The sequence below is a fragment of the Chiloscyllium plagiosum genome, chromosome 19 (genome assembly GCF_004010195.1).
Source record: "Chiloscyllium plagiosum isolate BGI_BamShark_2017 chromosome 19, ASM401019v2, whole genome shotgun sequence".
NCBI classification, from domain to species: domain Eukaryota; kingdom Metazoa; phylum Chordata; class Chondrichthyes; order Orectolobiformes; family Hemiscylliidae; genus Chiloscyllium; species Chiloscyllium plagiosum.
This window is the reverse complement of record NC_057728.1, coordinates 15,284,538-15,300,964: the sequence shown is the minus strand read 5'-3', so window position 1 is coordinate 15,300,964 and position 16,427 is coordinate 15,284,538. Positions and strand designations below refer to the sequence as shown.

Sequence of the window (16,427 nt, the reverse complement as noted above, 5' to 3'; positions counted from 1 at the left end):
CATTAGTATTTTGTATTACTTATAAGAAATGGCATTTATTTCCATAGTAACAGATGTTTTATCTCTAGGTTCATTTGTTCTTCTCTCCCATTCAGTTTATTTTAAAGTATAGGTGATGCTTTGGTTTATCCTATCAAAGTGAGCGGCCTCACAATTATCAATGTTAAAACTATTTGACCCATTCTGTGGAATCCATTAGCGCAAAAAGCTGTGAAGGTCCAATCTTTGATAGTGATAGAAAAGTTCTTGATTGGTAAGGGGATCAAGAGTTAGAGGGCAGGCAGGAGGACAGGGTTGAGAAACACATCAGTCAAGACTGAATGGCAGAGCAGACTCAAGGGGCTGAATGGCCTAATTCTGTTCCTTTATCTTATGTTTCTTTGGCCATTTTTCCTTGGTGTTAGAGCTACTTCCCCGTAGTTTGGAATCATCAACAAATTTTGGTTATGAGGTTTTGCTCTTTTTTTCATCTAGAAGTGCTCTTGCGCACAACTGAATATTGATTTTTAACCATCACACCAAATCAATGACTTTTTTTCCATGTATTAACCAACACCAGTAAGTCATCCATGTTCCCAATTGGATAATTTACATGCAAAACTCATTAAGGGCAATGCAAACCATCAAAAGTGGGGAGAGAAAGGATCAGGGGGAGGGAAGTGGGACTAAATCAAAATGGAGTTGGAGGGGGCAAATCTCAGTTTCTGTTCTAAGTTAATTAACCTCTATCAGTTGAGAGTTGTGGATTCTATACTTCACCTCAGCAGGAGAATAAATGGGTCAAGATTCCCTTTCTGAATGTCAATCCAGGAACCACTGCAGAAAAGACAGCAATTTTAATATCGCAGGCTCATGTTCAATACCCAAGGCCCACTGATGGGTAATGTCTAAGTTGGTGTTGCCCTTTAAGGTCAACCATAAAAACACCCAGCAGAACAGAATACCATCTGAAGAGTGGCAAAAGACTTGAGACAGCCAAAGATCCAAGCGAACAGCCAAATTACTAAGTTTCACCCATACCTCATAGTAGCTTTGAATTGCATTCCAAAATGCTTCATCTGCAATAATCTGTGTTTCACCATTCAAGAAGGCCTGAAATCGGTCTTTAACTGTCTGGAGCTGTTGCTTGTTCAACTGCAACAAAACAAAAGGAACAAGTTTATTACAATACTTGTCAACTGTTTTTAAAAGTACTTCTGTTCAGAAGTGCCAATTATCTAGAAATCTTTCTTAAAAGGCATCATTTTTTCTTGTCACACTACTGAATTACAAACTGGTGGAAATATTCCGTTGCAGCTCATCACAAGAAATGTAAAATATTCTATTTTTCATTGCATTTGCACCTCTCTGTTCTGAAGAGGCTCACTGCTGCTGGCATATGGTTTTATTGCTATGGGTTGCCATCTGGCATTTCACACAAGTGTTCAATTCTTGCACGCTTGACCCTTCAGTTATTACTTGCTCCTTGTTCCTGTCCAGTTAGCATCACTGATCTGCTCAGTCTGCCTCTAAGCCAAGCCACAGTGCTTACTTCTGTGAAACCCTCTGCTTTCAAAAGGTTGAACATAACACTCCGCAATCTTATTCTCAAGTTTCCAGTCGCTCTTCTGTTCCATGTCCAAATGTTATCACTTTCCTCTGAAGTGCTTTGGGATGTGAAGGGAAGGCCAAAAAAAATGTGTTTTGGTGGGAGGATGATATGAGCTGGTAAATATGTCTCCTAACTGTGCATTTCCTTGCACATAATTTTATTGGTCAATTATGAAGTAATGCTGCAACTCAAGAATTAGTGGACTTCAATCTGACATAAAACAATAGCACTAGAGGTCCATCAACAGATAAAGAATGCATGCTCAAACAAAACATTAATATACCTTTACAAAAGCAGGTTTTGTTTAAATAACTTAGTACTGAGGGCCAGCAAGAGTAACCACAACACTAAATGGTTTAAATTTCCAAGCATTGCAAGTGGCTCAGAACAGCCACCAGTTTTACCCAGCATATGCAAAAGATGGTCCAACTGGCAAATTGGCCATGTAACCCGATATGTGACATTGCAGCAGTCAGTCAGGTTTCTCCAAGATGTAGAAGAGGCTAAAACAAGCTGTCTTGGTGGCATACGGGCAGAGATTTCCAGCGAGCCAACAGATACTCAAGTGATGTGACAGCCTTGGCTGCAAACAGCAGAGAGTCGACCATTTTGTCTGCCTCATGTGTTTCTTTGGTAGAAGCTTTTTTAATATTTTGGACAAAGCAGGAACAGGAGCAAGTTAAAATTAAGATTACTTTTCCCCTCCAAAGTGAATACAGCACGGTATTGTTTGATGCACTCCTTTCCCTTTGAACTTCTGTCCTGCATAGGATCCCTACAGTGTGGAAACAGGCCATTTTGGCCCAACACCAACCCTCTGAAGAGTATCCCACCCAGACCCATTCCCCTACCCTATTACTCTGCATTGCCCCTAACTAATGCACCTAACCTACATATCCCTGAATGCTATGGGCAATTTAGCATGGCCAATTCACCTTAACCTGCACATCTTTGGATTGTGGGCAGAAACCAGAGAAAACCCACGCAGACACGGGGAGAATGTGCAAACTCCACACAGACAGTTGTCCAAGGCTGGAATTCAGCCTGGAGCCCTACACTCACTCTCTGGAGGTCAAACAGCAATTGACTTTGAACCCCGGAACTATATACTGAAACAATTCAACAAGCTCAGCTTTCAGTCATGTTACAAAGACAAGCATGTTAAGTGCTGGTGCCCATCTCAGTGGGCTAATTGGAAGAATATTAAGCTAAGAGTGTAGCTTTGCCTCCTCCAGACTTTCCATTGCAAGTGAAGAGGTAACTATAATAGCATTCATAACCATTTAACATTATGAGCTTTGGGGGTTTTCTTTGTCCAGAGTTGACTAGAGGCAGCCCTTGGTGTCTTTTGCTGGAATATCTACATAATGCAGGGGGCCCAGAAGATTTGGAAAATATGATCAGCCTCAGCTATTTTATGAGTTGCCCAGAAAACCAGCAAGTTAGCCATTTTTAAAAGAAGGTAAACATGGAAAACTAAAAGAAAGTAGAGTTTTGCTATTTATATATGCTATTTGTGCACCTGTATGGCACTGTACGGTTGCATCCTGATATCCAGTCACATTTGGAAAAGTAATATAGAAACGGTTAGGTTAAATAAACCAAGGTCTCGCTTCACTTCCACAATCTTAGTAGTCACATGAGACAACGATAATGGAGGTACTGAAGATTCATAGCAATCAATCTTTCAGTTAGTCTATGACATATGATCAAAACCCAAGTGATAAAACAACCTTGAGAACAATTGACCTAAAATAAAAATCAATCATACAGCATATTCTAAAACAATTTTTGAAATAAATAACAAAGGCAAGGCAAATGAAATACCTCTACATTTTATATTCAGTGGAAAGTTCACCTTGCAATCCAAGTTCAACATTATGCCATGACCTCCTCCCTGCTCTAGCTCATGCGCTTTATGAACAGAAAACCTGATTACAATCAAACAGAGGGCATTGTTCTTTTCTAAAGGACTTGGCAAATGCCGTTAGAATGAATTTTGATCAATGCATCCTCACTAAGTAAGCAACTAAGACTTATAATATTATTTTTGCCAATGTTTGATTGGTGAGTTGGCAGATGTAATACAAAGGTTGACAAAAAAAAAGTTGCTCAAACATATAACCCATGTCAATAAGCAACATTCATGCTGAGCTTATAGTTCCTTTGTTCATAGTAATTACACTGTGGTGTAATGAATAATGCTATGCTTTACTAGATAGGAAATCTAGCTTTATGTTTAAGTAATATAGCATGCTAGTCTACTGTAATAGAAGTTAATCTTACCTCAAGTGCAAAGGATTTGTAAACGCAGGATTGCTATGGCAACCATTTGTTTAAAACATACCCATCAAACATGGAAAACAGGTACACATCGGGGAAATAAAGTTGCATATAAATGTTCTGTCACTGATTCTGTACCTAAATATATGATGACATTTTGAATTTAACTTTGTTCTCCTTTGCAAACATTATCACAATAAGTTGATCTTGAAAGCATATTAAAAATGAAATAATAACTGGAATATTAGGTTCAGTATTCAATTAAATTACTATAAATTTTATCAAGATTGAACTTCAAACTTCAATTAAAATTACATAAAGTACATTGTTGCATTGACTTATAAAGAATCCGCTCCGATGGTTATTTTATGAAAATGCAGTCATTAGCTGCATTTTTTCAGTCTCCATTAGATTTTCTGTTGTTTAAGAAAAACTGGCTTAATGAAGTCTTTTGTGTTAGCATTCACCCACTAGGATTTATTTCAGCAAAGAACTACTCTGTGAATAAATTTCCTTTTCCAAAAATGTTCACCTAACTGCACTTTCTATCAGACCACAGATGGTGATTGCCTGCAGCAAAGCTACGCTTCAGTCCCACTGACAATGTTAGATCTCCCAAACCACACCTGAACATCTGAAAATGGAGTGAACAGTTGGAAAGTAAAAGCAAAATGAAACAAATTCACTTCAAAAACTTTCACCACATTAACTGTGATGCAGTGCAGGAATTGAACTGGACAGAGAATATAATTTCTTTGTTCTCAGCCTTTCTCAAATAAACTGACTGAAGTGTGAAATTAAGATGAACCTCTCAGCATGAAACAGTGCAAGTAAAATGGACACATTGGTACTCAGACAGACCTTAAGTACTGTCCAAATTGGCTAAGCCCAAGGCCTCTGGTGTTCTGCTAGAATTCTTTATCCACAAGGTTGATTAAGAAAGGGGATGCATGTGACAGTAAATTACTGAAGAAAATGAGTAAATATGAACAACATTTTTTTTTAAAAAAGGTATCTTCTCGTTTTAAATAAAGAAATGATTGGGTACTGTGGGTTTGGGAGACTCTTCAAGGAACAATATGGACTGTCAATACAGGAGAAAGTGGATACTGCAGAGGCTGGCGATTAGATTCAAGATTAGAGTAGTGCTGGAAAAGCACAGCAGGTCAGGCAGCATCCGAGGAGCAGGAAAAATCGACGTTTCAGGCAAAAGCCTGACGTGCTGTGCTTTTCCAGCACTACCTTAATCTTCACTGTCAATATAGGAGCTGGATCCATTCCTCACAAGGAGGTTAACAGATTGAACATTATTGAACACTGTTGCTTCAAGGAAATTGGTACGACAGTCATGAAGAAGAAATCTGACCAACAGTCTGAGGGGGAATGGGTTCAATTATAAAGGAATTGGCAACTTCAAACACTGTGTATTAGATACATATTTGAGCATTCTAATATCAGGCATTTTTCAAGCATTTATTTGATGGTTTTAGAGTAAGGTAGTAGTTTTGTCATCTTTGTGTTATTGTTTTATTTTCTCTTCCTTCTCAATCTGTTAAATCCGTAACTATTTTCTGCAAATATTTTAAGTAAACCTCATTATGTGTTAGAACCTTTCAAGTGAGTCAATAATTTATCCTCTTGTAATTCAAGGGTCGAAATGAACTATGTGGATTTCCTCCGGGTGCTCCGGTTTCCTCCCACAGTCTAAAAATGTGCAGTTTAGGTGAACTGGCCATGCTAAATTGCCCGTAGTGCTAGATGAAGGGGTAAATGTAGGGGGATGGGTGTGGGTGGGTTGATGTTCGGAGGGTCAGTGTGGACTTGTTGGGCCGAAGGGCCTGTTTCCACACTGTAAGTAATCTAATCTAATCTAATCTAAACTTCAGCCTGAGTGAACGATTTATATTAAACAAAAACACAAGGCTTTTGGAACTGGGACAGAAAACTTTATTCTAATCTTGGTAGCTAGTAGATAATGGTGCTGCACTATGATTCACTAGAAGATGTATCAAAAGTGAGAGTTAAACAATCACAACAGAAATTTTGAATTGTTGCCCTGTTCCCACAACCAACCACAAGGAGCCCTGGTGCGTGGACCTCATGAGTAGCAGTAAAAGGTGATCCACAGGTCTTTCCACAGGTTTTTCTCCCCCCATGGGGGGAATCAGTTGGACCCAGGCCCAGATCCATTGCTTGGAGGCTTCAGTGTCGACAGTGGTGGAGGCCGGAGCCAGGACCCCAGTGCTGCCTGGAGGAGAGTCAAAGTGGGGAGCAGGAGATTCCAGACCAGCTCAGACACAGCACTTGTGGGAGTGGTGGCGACATGCAGAGCTGGGCCTGTAATCTAGGCCCTGGAGCCCATTAGAAACTCCAATCAATGTCCAGCAACAAATGGAGTAGCAGCAGAGGGTACGAGAAGAGGAAAGATGAACTCCATTGCAGCAAAATCTTTCATTATGTTCCAGCGTTTCAAGATGGTGCCGGAGCATGACAACAATTTGCAGTTTGCCCACAAGAAAGTACTTTTCACTGCATTTTTATATACGCGTGAAAATAAATCTAATTCTAATTCTAAACTAAGGCTGGTCCTGTGTGAGGAGGCAGCACAAGGTCAGGGCTGCCAGTATTACCAGGGCTGGGGACACTTGGCAGCTCAAGGCAGGATGAGTGGGAAGAGGGAAGAGCGCGGGAGCCGGAACAGTTGAGCTGAAGAGCACGTCAGAGTTTTCGGGTGAAAAGTTAAAACTTGGGAGTTGTAAACAAAAGAAAGCAGAATCAGAACTGAAATAATAAACTGCAAAGAGGCAAAGGCACCTGTAGTGATCCCAGTGAACCAAGACCTGAACAAAAACTCAGCAGCTCCTTTCCTCTTTGCTCTACATTATTGCACTACTCCCAGAGACCAACAGAGAAGTGGTAAGATATTGTGCAGATCCGAAATGTTTCATTTCTGCCATGCATTGCTAATCTGCAAAAATAAAAATTCAGAATTACAAAGAAGCATGAAGGAGAAAAAGTAAAACTTACCCTAAATTACTGCCCAGGATCACAACACAAAAGTTGCTCAGGTAAAGGACAATGAGGTAGAAATTTTGAATCAGCACAGAAAGCAGTTTAGTCACAAGCATCAGAAATTGAAAATTGGGTTTTAGTGAAAAAGGAAAAAGTATTTTTGTAGTAGATTTTGGGGCAGGGGAGTAAAAGGAGATCATATTCCTTCTTTAATGTTCTATACAAGTCATTTAATGTTCATGCACGGTCTCTTTAAAAAGCTTCTATAAATATTCCAGTACCATTGCTTTGACTCAGATCCTCTTTCTCAATTATTGTCACCCTTTTGTGTAAGACTGCAACAAATATTTCCTTTAGCTATAAAGCTTAATTTCTTCAGTTTGTTCTGATTGTCCTTAAAAACAAACAAGTAACTCATTTGAAAACATACCTTAAGTAAGAAAACAGGCTGAATTTCAAGCCCTCCTTAAAGACAGGAACAATGTTGAAAGTGTGCTGACGTTACAAGACCAGTCAGCTTGCTGAATCACTGGCATGGGCATTTTGGTTGCTGCAGGGTCAGGGTTGGGGTTGGGGTCAGCAAAGACTACCCAGCCCAATATGGCAGACAGACAATTAGGCTTAAGAGTCTTACTCATCAGGGATTGAGCCCCCAGATAGGGAAATTCCAGTTGGTTTAAAGTTTCATGATCAAATGGAAGTGGATGGGGTCAGATCATCTGCCTGGAAACCGGTTCCCATGAAGCTGGATGCCAGCATTCTAAACAAAAGCTTATATGGCTTTCCCACCTGTCTAGGTGAAAGTACAGCCAAATGCTATACTAAAGAGGGTCCCCTCCACTCCCACAAGTGGGTGACTGAGCTGCTCCCTTAATGTTTAAGGTAACAGTTTTAAGAAGTGACAAAGGATGCACCTTCCAGTTGAAATGCCCACTCAGTTACTGAAACTGCTTTGCAGTTGTACACTCCTTTGAGGCATATTGGTCCTCCAGCTTCAAAATGTTACTCTCTACCATTTATTGGACAGTCAACCTGCCCTCATCTCAATTCAGGGAGCTGTCTGGCTACAGTTTCCTGTTCACGCGGCAAAAAATTGAGCCCAAAAATAAAAGTGACGCAATTTACTAGTTCTGTGCCATTTTAACAATTTTATTCACTGTGTAGGAAGATTGCTGACTTGGTTATTGGGGTAAACTTTCATTGTTACAATTGTGAAGTTCTGGCTATTCCAACACTATCATGCTGACAACCTTATGGCTTTAGTAAACTAAAGGTTCAGGGCAATGCTTCTGAGATAGCCGCTCAAATCACACACCGACTACAAAAAACCTTATGGCATCAAGTCAAACTTGAGTATAGAGAACACTGCACTCATTCAGGTGTTGACTGTCACTTAGAAATTGAAGATTATAAGGACACAAAGATAATAAGGACACAAATGCATTCTGGCAGGGGCTTCAAAGTCCAACATCAAGAATCTGTCAGTAGTGTCAACAATAACTGCCAGACCCCTGCAGGAAATACCTGGGAGATTGACACTGCAGCAGGTAGTAAGGGAACCAACAACATAGCATATGGTGTCTCCTTAACTCAGGAAGGATATTTGTGCCAAAGCAGAAATGCAACAAAGCTATGTTTCCAGGATGGCAGGGTTGTCTTCTGGAGAGAGGCTGGGTAAATTTGGCCTGTACTTTCCAAGTATCAAAGTGAGGTGATCTCAGTGAATTCTATGACACATTAAAGGGATAGATGGAATAGATGTTGGCATGATATCTCCTCTGAATAGGGAGTCTAGAACCATAATTTAAAAATAAGTGTGTGTGTGTGGGGGGGGGGATTGCCATTTAGAATGGAGATGAGGAGATTTTCTTTATTGGAGGGTTATGAATCTTTCAAATTCTCTACCCCAGGGGGCTATGGAAGCTCAGCCATTGAGAATATTTAGACATTGATAAATTTGGATTACCAATGGCATACAGGGCAATGGGAATAGTGTGGATGAAAGGGACTAATGTGTTCAATCAGCTAATGTAATATTAAATAGAGGGGCTGACTCAATGGAATGTATGGCCTATCTTGTTCCTATATTCCTAACCATCTCTAGCTGTTTTATCAATAACCTTCTCTTCATCAGAAGTGGTGACAGTTGCTGATGATTGAACAATGTTCTGTACCATTCATGTGCCTCTGATACAGAAGCAGTCCATAACCATATCAGAAAGACCTGGATCAGCTGTACAATCACTGACTACAGGTTAGAGGCTAAGAACTCTGCAATGAGTAACTTGTCTCCCGACTCCCCAAATCCTGTCCACCATCTACATGGGACAAATCATGAGTGTTATGGATTACTCTCCATTTGTATGGATTAGTGAAGAAAAGCTGATTGGCACCCTATCCACGAACTTCAGCATTCACTCTCCTCACCACTGACACACAATTCTAAACCCATTACCCATATCCAATGAAAAGAACAAAGAAAGCAAAGGTATGGTAATACCACCAGCTGACACAGTGGTTAGCACTGCTGCCTCACAGCGCCAGAGACCTGGGTTCAATTCCCACCTCAGGCGACTGACTGTGTGGAGTTTGCACATTCTCCCCATGTCTGCATGGGTTTCCTCCGGGTGCTCCGGGTTCCTCCCACAGTCCAAAAAATGTGCAGGTCTGGTGAATTGGCCATGTTAAATTGCCCGTAGTGTTAGGGGCAGGGGTAAATGTAGGGGAATGGGTCTGGGTGGGTTGCGCTTCGGCGGGTCGGTGTGGACTTGTTGGGCCGAAGGGCCTGTTTCCACACTGTAAGTAATCTAATCTTAAGTAAGTCCCCCTCCAAGTGATGCACCAACATGACTTGGAACTATGTTACCACTTCTGAAGTGCCACTGTATTAAAAACCTGAACTCCCTTTATAATAGCACTATGGGTTTACCTTCAATGATATCTTCTCAAAAGGAAATTAGGAATTAGCAGATGCTGCTCTTGCCAAAAACGTTCATATTCCGTGCACAGTTTGAAAGAAAAGTTCAAAACCTCTGGACATGATTATAGAGAAAATTGACTTGAGTGATTGGAGAATGATATTAACATGTATGAAAGCTGATTCAATACACTGCATAAATTTGGACTCGAAACATTTGAGAGGACTATTTGCTTTATCATCTTGGTTATACTGGAAGATGATAGCCGTTAGCAAACGTACACTACCCTTTGATCCTTTGATTGGCTTTAATCAAAGCAAGACAGATCAAAAAGAATAAAAACAGTATGATTAAAGTATCTTACTGTGATCTCTATGACAACAATCTGGAGACATCTTGTAAGTGAAATAATTCCACAGTATAAGCCAAAGAGTCATCAGTGATGCCATCAATGAATTCTATTATTTTACTGCATTTTAATTTGCAAGAAGAGAGAGTTTTGTACAAGTTTTAACAGCAGCACAGTTTGATTAAAGAAATCAATTATCCTTTGCTTCTTTGTTTGGCAAATTTCTTTATAAAAAATTACTTGAAAGCAGCAAGAAACTGTGTGACAGATTGATCATGTTTGGCTTCATCTTTTTCCAGAAGCAAGTTAACCATTTTCAGAGAAAGCAGATTTTAGTTTTTCTGTTACTGGATTCACTCTGTTTAAATCTTTACATTTTTTTTTAGTAATTTATGATAGTTATTTCTAAATGACTTAATCTAAAGTGACTTCAGCAAGCTATGGATCATTTTTTGTGGCATTTGTTGGAGCAGGTGATTCAACTGTACTCGGAATTTAAGACCTTATCTTCATCATTCAGTAGGTATCAATTCTCCCGTCCTGACAAAAACTGGACCGCGCTTGTTACTACTACGGTGTTGGTTTTAACATATACAATGTCATTTGTCGCCTTCTAAGACATTGTTTAGTGATGACAGGGCACGTCAGAAAGAAACATTGATGAAACTAAACATGTAGGAGTAGTTAATTTTAAAGAAAAGTTCTAGTCTATTACGATACATCAAGGAAGGATGTTCTGGGGAAACAAAAATTAAAAACAAGAAGTCCAATCACTCCAACAATATTAGTCCAGCTGAAATCTATTTCGGGGTTAGGGACAATAAGACCATTGTATTATTGCACAAAGTGAACTTTCTCTGAAATTGGAATAGTTTTAAAATACTATAATCATCTCAGACTATGTCGTAGGATAGTTTAGCGAAAAATGTACTAGAAGAGACCAAGTAAAATGAACAAAAAATTACTTGTCAATATGATGTTGTGATTACCAGCTAAAGTTCCTCCAGAGGTCACAACAGCAATGTAAATGGTGTACAAAATTGGCTGAGGGTAAGCAATTGAAGGTATAAAATAGGAACATGGAAACTACACCAGAACATGAAAATTTCTTTAGGTGATTATGCGATAATTGTAACCTTTTAAAAGTTAGTGAAAGGATAGGTAAGTCCATCCATGAATGGCATAAATCAGATGAGCATGGTTCACCAAATATGCAACTTTAGCCTGACTACATACAGGAGTGTATTAACCTGGTATTAATGTACATTCCAGTGAAAGTTAAAAAGGTTTAAGTGAGAATTGATAACTCTCCACTGGAGATGTATGTGTCCATATGCCTGTAGAAAGCCAAATTAACTTGCAGCTTATTGCATGAGAGGAAGAGGGACATCAGGTCTGACAAGTGCCTCTTATGAATCATTAGTGGCTCATCCTCTCCTATGGTCAACTAAACAGGCCCCTTAGAACCAACATGGGATAGATGTTTTGAATAGTGTCCTGTTACCAATCATTAGCTGATTCCACAACACACAACAGAAGCAGCAATCTGAATACCATTGAGCATCACTGGACAAAGGGCAGAAACACCAGATTATTAAACTACTGCATGCCTAACCCTAACCCTATTGCAGTTGGGCTAAAGTTGTGGGCATCCTCATGAGACAGGGTGTAGAAGTGACTACTGCAGCTTTCAAGTCAATCCTCGAGGCATTTGCTGCGTATTTCAACTGAAAACAAACCTTGTAAATGAGCGAGTGTGATTTGACGAAAGTTCTCAGTGGCTAGGGAAATCCATAGAATAGCTCATCACTGACCTTTTTAGCACATGAGCCATGGGGATGGGGAAGCATTAAACAACAAACTCATTCACAGAAAGGCAATGGTAGGCAGCTGTGATGAGAAGCCAATTTGACTGCGGAATAAGTAATTCAGTACATGACACAGGCTTAGGTCATATTTTGTTTTTTTAAGAAGAACGAACTAGTAGAGCAGCCATTTCAAACGCTCATATGATGCAGCAAAGCAATACCACAGGTCCATAAATGCTCAACAATGCAGAAAGACTGCAGATTTACACATCATCGCTACAAATGCAGCAGAAAAGAAAAATCCCAGAAAGAAAAATGAAAAAAGTTCTCAAAATTCAGAAAGATCAATAAATAAACAATGAACAGCTAGAAAAGGAAAACTACTTTCTTGAATGAAGTCAAGGAAGGCATTTAGAGGTTCTTAACAGGCAAATTGGAAGTGAAGAGATAAAGATTAAACTAGAAACCAGATCTTCAAGTATAAGATCAGTTCACTACTACACTAAACCAGAAAGGGTGAGAGACCAACAAGATTTTCCATGTCTAAAAGAACAATACATCTTCTCCTTCATGTAGGAATGCACACACTCAATTAGGTCTTTGGAAAGCAGGAATGCAGTATCACAGGGCAATAATGGAACTGCATTTCATCAATAGTTCCCACAGTTCTTACAAAGTCCATGAAGCTCGAGGAGGAATATCACATCATCTTATTCAAGATGCCATGCCAGTACATTTGCGCCCTCCCAGGAGGGTTCCACATTCATTGCTGAATTTAAAGCATGGCTCAACAGCATGGTAATACCACCTATCACAGAGCCTATAAGATGGTTTATCGGGCTTCGACAAGTCCCCAAGTCAAATGATATGCTCAGGCTACACATAGACCTCATATTCAATTGAATAAGGCTGTTGCATAGGGAAACCCACCAAAGTTTTTCAGTGAATGGCAGTCTGGTAAAACTAGCCAAGAGCATACTCATGATGAAGTTAGATGCTTATAGATACTTTTTTGCAAACACCCCAAGACTGCAAGTCAAGGTTATTATTCATCTTCATTGCACCTTTTGAGCAATTTTGCCTTAACAACTTAGCCTTTGGCGTATCATCAGCCCCAGAAATATTTCAATTTGCAATCATTCATTTTTCAGAAGGGCAAAAATTGGATTAATCTATCATGTAGATGACATATTCATACAAAGCATTATAAAGCAAGAGCACAAATCAGTGCTTTGAAGTTCAGAAAGCATTACAGAATGCAGGCTTCACTTTGAATAAAATGTATAAATTTGCCTGGACTGAAATTAGATTCTTGGGCCATTTCACCAGAGAAGACTCATCAGAACATGAGCAGGCTGTCCAATCCATCGAGCCATTCAATTAGATCATGGCTGACCATCCATCTCAATGGTATTTTTCCTTGACGCCATTAGTCTGCAGAAATCTATTGATTTCTATCTTAAACATATCAAAAATTGAGCTTCAACAGACCTCTGGGGTAGAAAATTACAAAGCTTCACCATCTTTCAATTAAAGAAATTCTCTCTCATATCCATCTTCAATGGCCTCCCACTTATTCTGGGGCTAGATTCAGCAGCTAGGGAAACATCTTGTCCATACCCACCTTTCTAAGTTTCAATTTAGCCACCTCTCATTCTTAAACTCTAGAGAATACAGATCCAGGTTTCTCAACCTTCCTGCAGAAGACAATTCCACCATCCCAGGGATTAATTTGATAAATTTCTGGTGCACTCCCTCTACGGTAAGTAAAGTCTTCCTTCGATGTGGAGACTACAGCTATACACAGTTCTCCAGATAAAATCTGATAGCTATTCTATTCTATACAAACTGCAGTAAGACATCTTCACTTCTACTTACTCAAAGCCTCTTGTGATAAAGGCCAACATCCATTTGCATTCCTAACTGTTTGCTGCAACTGCATGCTAACTTTTAGAGACTCATGAACAAAGACACCAAATTCGTTTGATATCAGCGCTTCCCAACCTCTCACCAATCAAAAAAAATACTCAACCTATGGGTAACTTCACACTTAGTTACATTGTGTTCCATCAGTCACGTCCTTGTTCATTTTGCTAGCAAGTTTAAGTCTGCTTGAAACTTCCCTGCATCTTTCTTACAATGTACATTCCCACCTGGTTTTGTGGCATTAGCAAATTCTGAAAATATTACATCCCAGTCATTCAACAGTCAACCAGGGTCAGGGTAACAATAGCTAAAAGCTAGTCTATTTCACATTCAGCATCAACTGGAACAGATTATGCAACCAGAAGGAAAGAGAGAGAAAAATGTTTTAGCAGTAAAGTGGGAATGTGAATGTTTCTCGGACTACCTGATGGGATTGAAGTTACAAACTGAGACAGGACACAGATCATTGTTACACTTTGTTGCCATGGAGACAGTCAAAATGCTATTATGTATCCAGAGATTCAGACTCAGATTTATGTCTTATAAAGTCTACATGCCCGAGTTTTTCCTGGTAATAGTCTGTGCATTCTCTTGATGACGATTTAACACTTATTGAGGTAAAAAAATGTCAGTTATAGATTGTTTACCAGCCTTTGCAATGTAGTTGCAGGAAATTTGAGAAGCATAAAAAGCAGCTTTATGGACTCATCAGGAAGTTTCACCTAGATGGCTCGTACAATGAACAAAGGAAACATTTGGCGATAGGAAGTGATCTTCTAGGTTTCAATCTGTAATATCAAAACTAATGAGCGAATAATTCATAAAATCTGCAAAGGCCACTTGGCGAGCTCGACACGGGCTATTCCCTTCGGCTGTAAGGTGACCAGTCACTTCAATTTCTTTTGAAGATTTCATATCATTTTGTCATAATTAATAGCCAGACACCAACAAAACACTTAGCTTCTACTTTTCCAAACAAAGGTTGGGACTAGACCAAACCCACTTCCAAGGTAAAGGATACTTGGTCAGGGTAGGTTACTGTACAGGTGGAAATAAACTTCTAAACTCCACACTTGTGCAATTGTGGCAGTAATCAAAGAACTAAAGAAAAGTTTTTCCACTCAAGGGTACTGGGGCGAGACTGCTTCAGGCAACAGTCCCCAGGTTGTGAAAAAAATACTTGCATTGATTCACAGTAGAATCAATTAGATATCAATCACATCACTCTTCCTTCACCCACAGGGCAACGGAGAATAGGAGAAAATGCATCAAGCCATGAAGTTGTTGGCAATCAAAACAGTGACTGGAATTTAGCCTCAGTGAATCACTGATAAAAGAATTACTTAAGGGCAGGTGTTAAAAGCTGAAGGTCCACTTCCACAACAAAACTTTAGATAAAATGTTACCTCTCAAGACCATGTGGGAGAGAGAATGATTGAGGAGAGACGAGCTAACAAAAGAATTGGTAGAATTGGCTTGCTAGGACCATACCACACCACATTTGTGGTCTGAAGTCACACAATTCGGATCAGATAAGGGTGAGAGATTTCCTTTCCTAAAAAGGAAATTTGTGAACTACTTGGGTTTTTATGACAATTAGCAAGATTGCCATTCAGTTAGCTTTCCATTTTCATTTATATTTACATTTCACCATTTGCCATGCCCAAGACATTAGCCTCGGCCTTTGCAAAACTAGTCCAGTGCATTACCACTATGTCTCCATCTGCACTAAACATTCAGAGTATATGAAGGACAGGTCTCAAAACATACTCAGTTGTTCTACTCTAGAAGTACAATGCTCTTCAATGGAGTCCAGGTATACACATTCTAGTGAGTTCTATTTCAGCCATCCACACACTGTAAAAACCCTCTTAACCTTTGCTGACTTGTCTTTATATAGTCATAGTCATAGAGATGTGCAGACCATACGGTGCAATTCCTTCATACTGACCATATACCTGAGGCTAATCTAGTCCCATTTGCCAGCACCTGGCCAATATCCCTCTAAACCCTTGTTTTTTTTTCACTTTTTAAAAGTCAACCTGTTCAAACATGTCAATTCACACCTCCACGTGAAGTGGGACATGAATCTGGATCTTCTGGCCCAGAAGCAGGGACACTACCACTGCACCAGAACAATTAACTTTCATTAGTTCACAACACCCATTTGCATTGTATTAGATACTCAGCATCTTATTAGACATTAACAGTTACTGAAGAACAGTATTGCATGAAATGGTTAATGTGCCTCAGGAGAACTAGGAAAGTGTTAAACCAAAAATGGAACAATTGTTCCATAGAAGATTAGATTAGATTACTTAGTGTGGAAACAGGCCCTTCAGCCCAACAAGTCCACACCGACCCGCCGAAGCGCAACCCATCCATTCCCCTACATTTACCCCTTACCTAACACTACGGGCAATTTAGCATGGCCAATTCACCTGACATGCACATCTTTGGACTGTGGGAGGAAACCGGAGCACCCGGAGGAAACCCACGCCGACACGGGGAGAATGTGCAAACTACACACACAGTCACCT

The 16,427-nt window shown here is 39.7% G+C and overlaps 1 protein-coding gene across 27 annotated transcripts in view; it reads right to left on the bottom strand.

The window, feature by feature from the left end:
* cadps2 (Ca++-dependent secretion activator 2) overlaps positions 1-16,427 on the bottom strand; it is a 724,760-nt gene that overhangs the window by 546,265 nt on the left and 162,068 nt on the right. For all 27 annotated transcript variants that reach the window (XM_043709173.1, XM_043709174.1, XM_043709162.1 and 24 more), the window contains exon 2: positions 1,021-1,134. In XM_043709173.1, the coding sequence (XP_043565108.1) occupies positions 1,021-1,134 (114 nt within the window). The remainder of the gene's footprint in view (positions 1-1,020; positions 1,135-16,427) is intronic.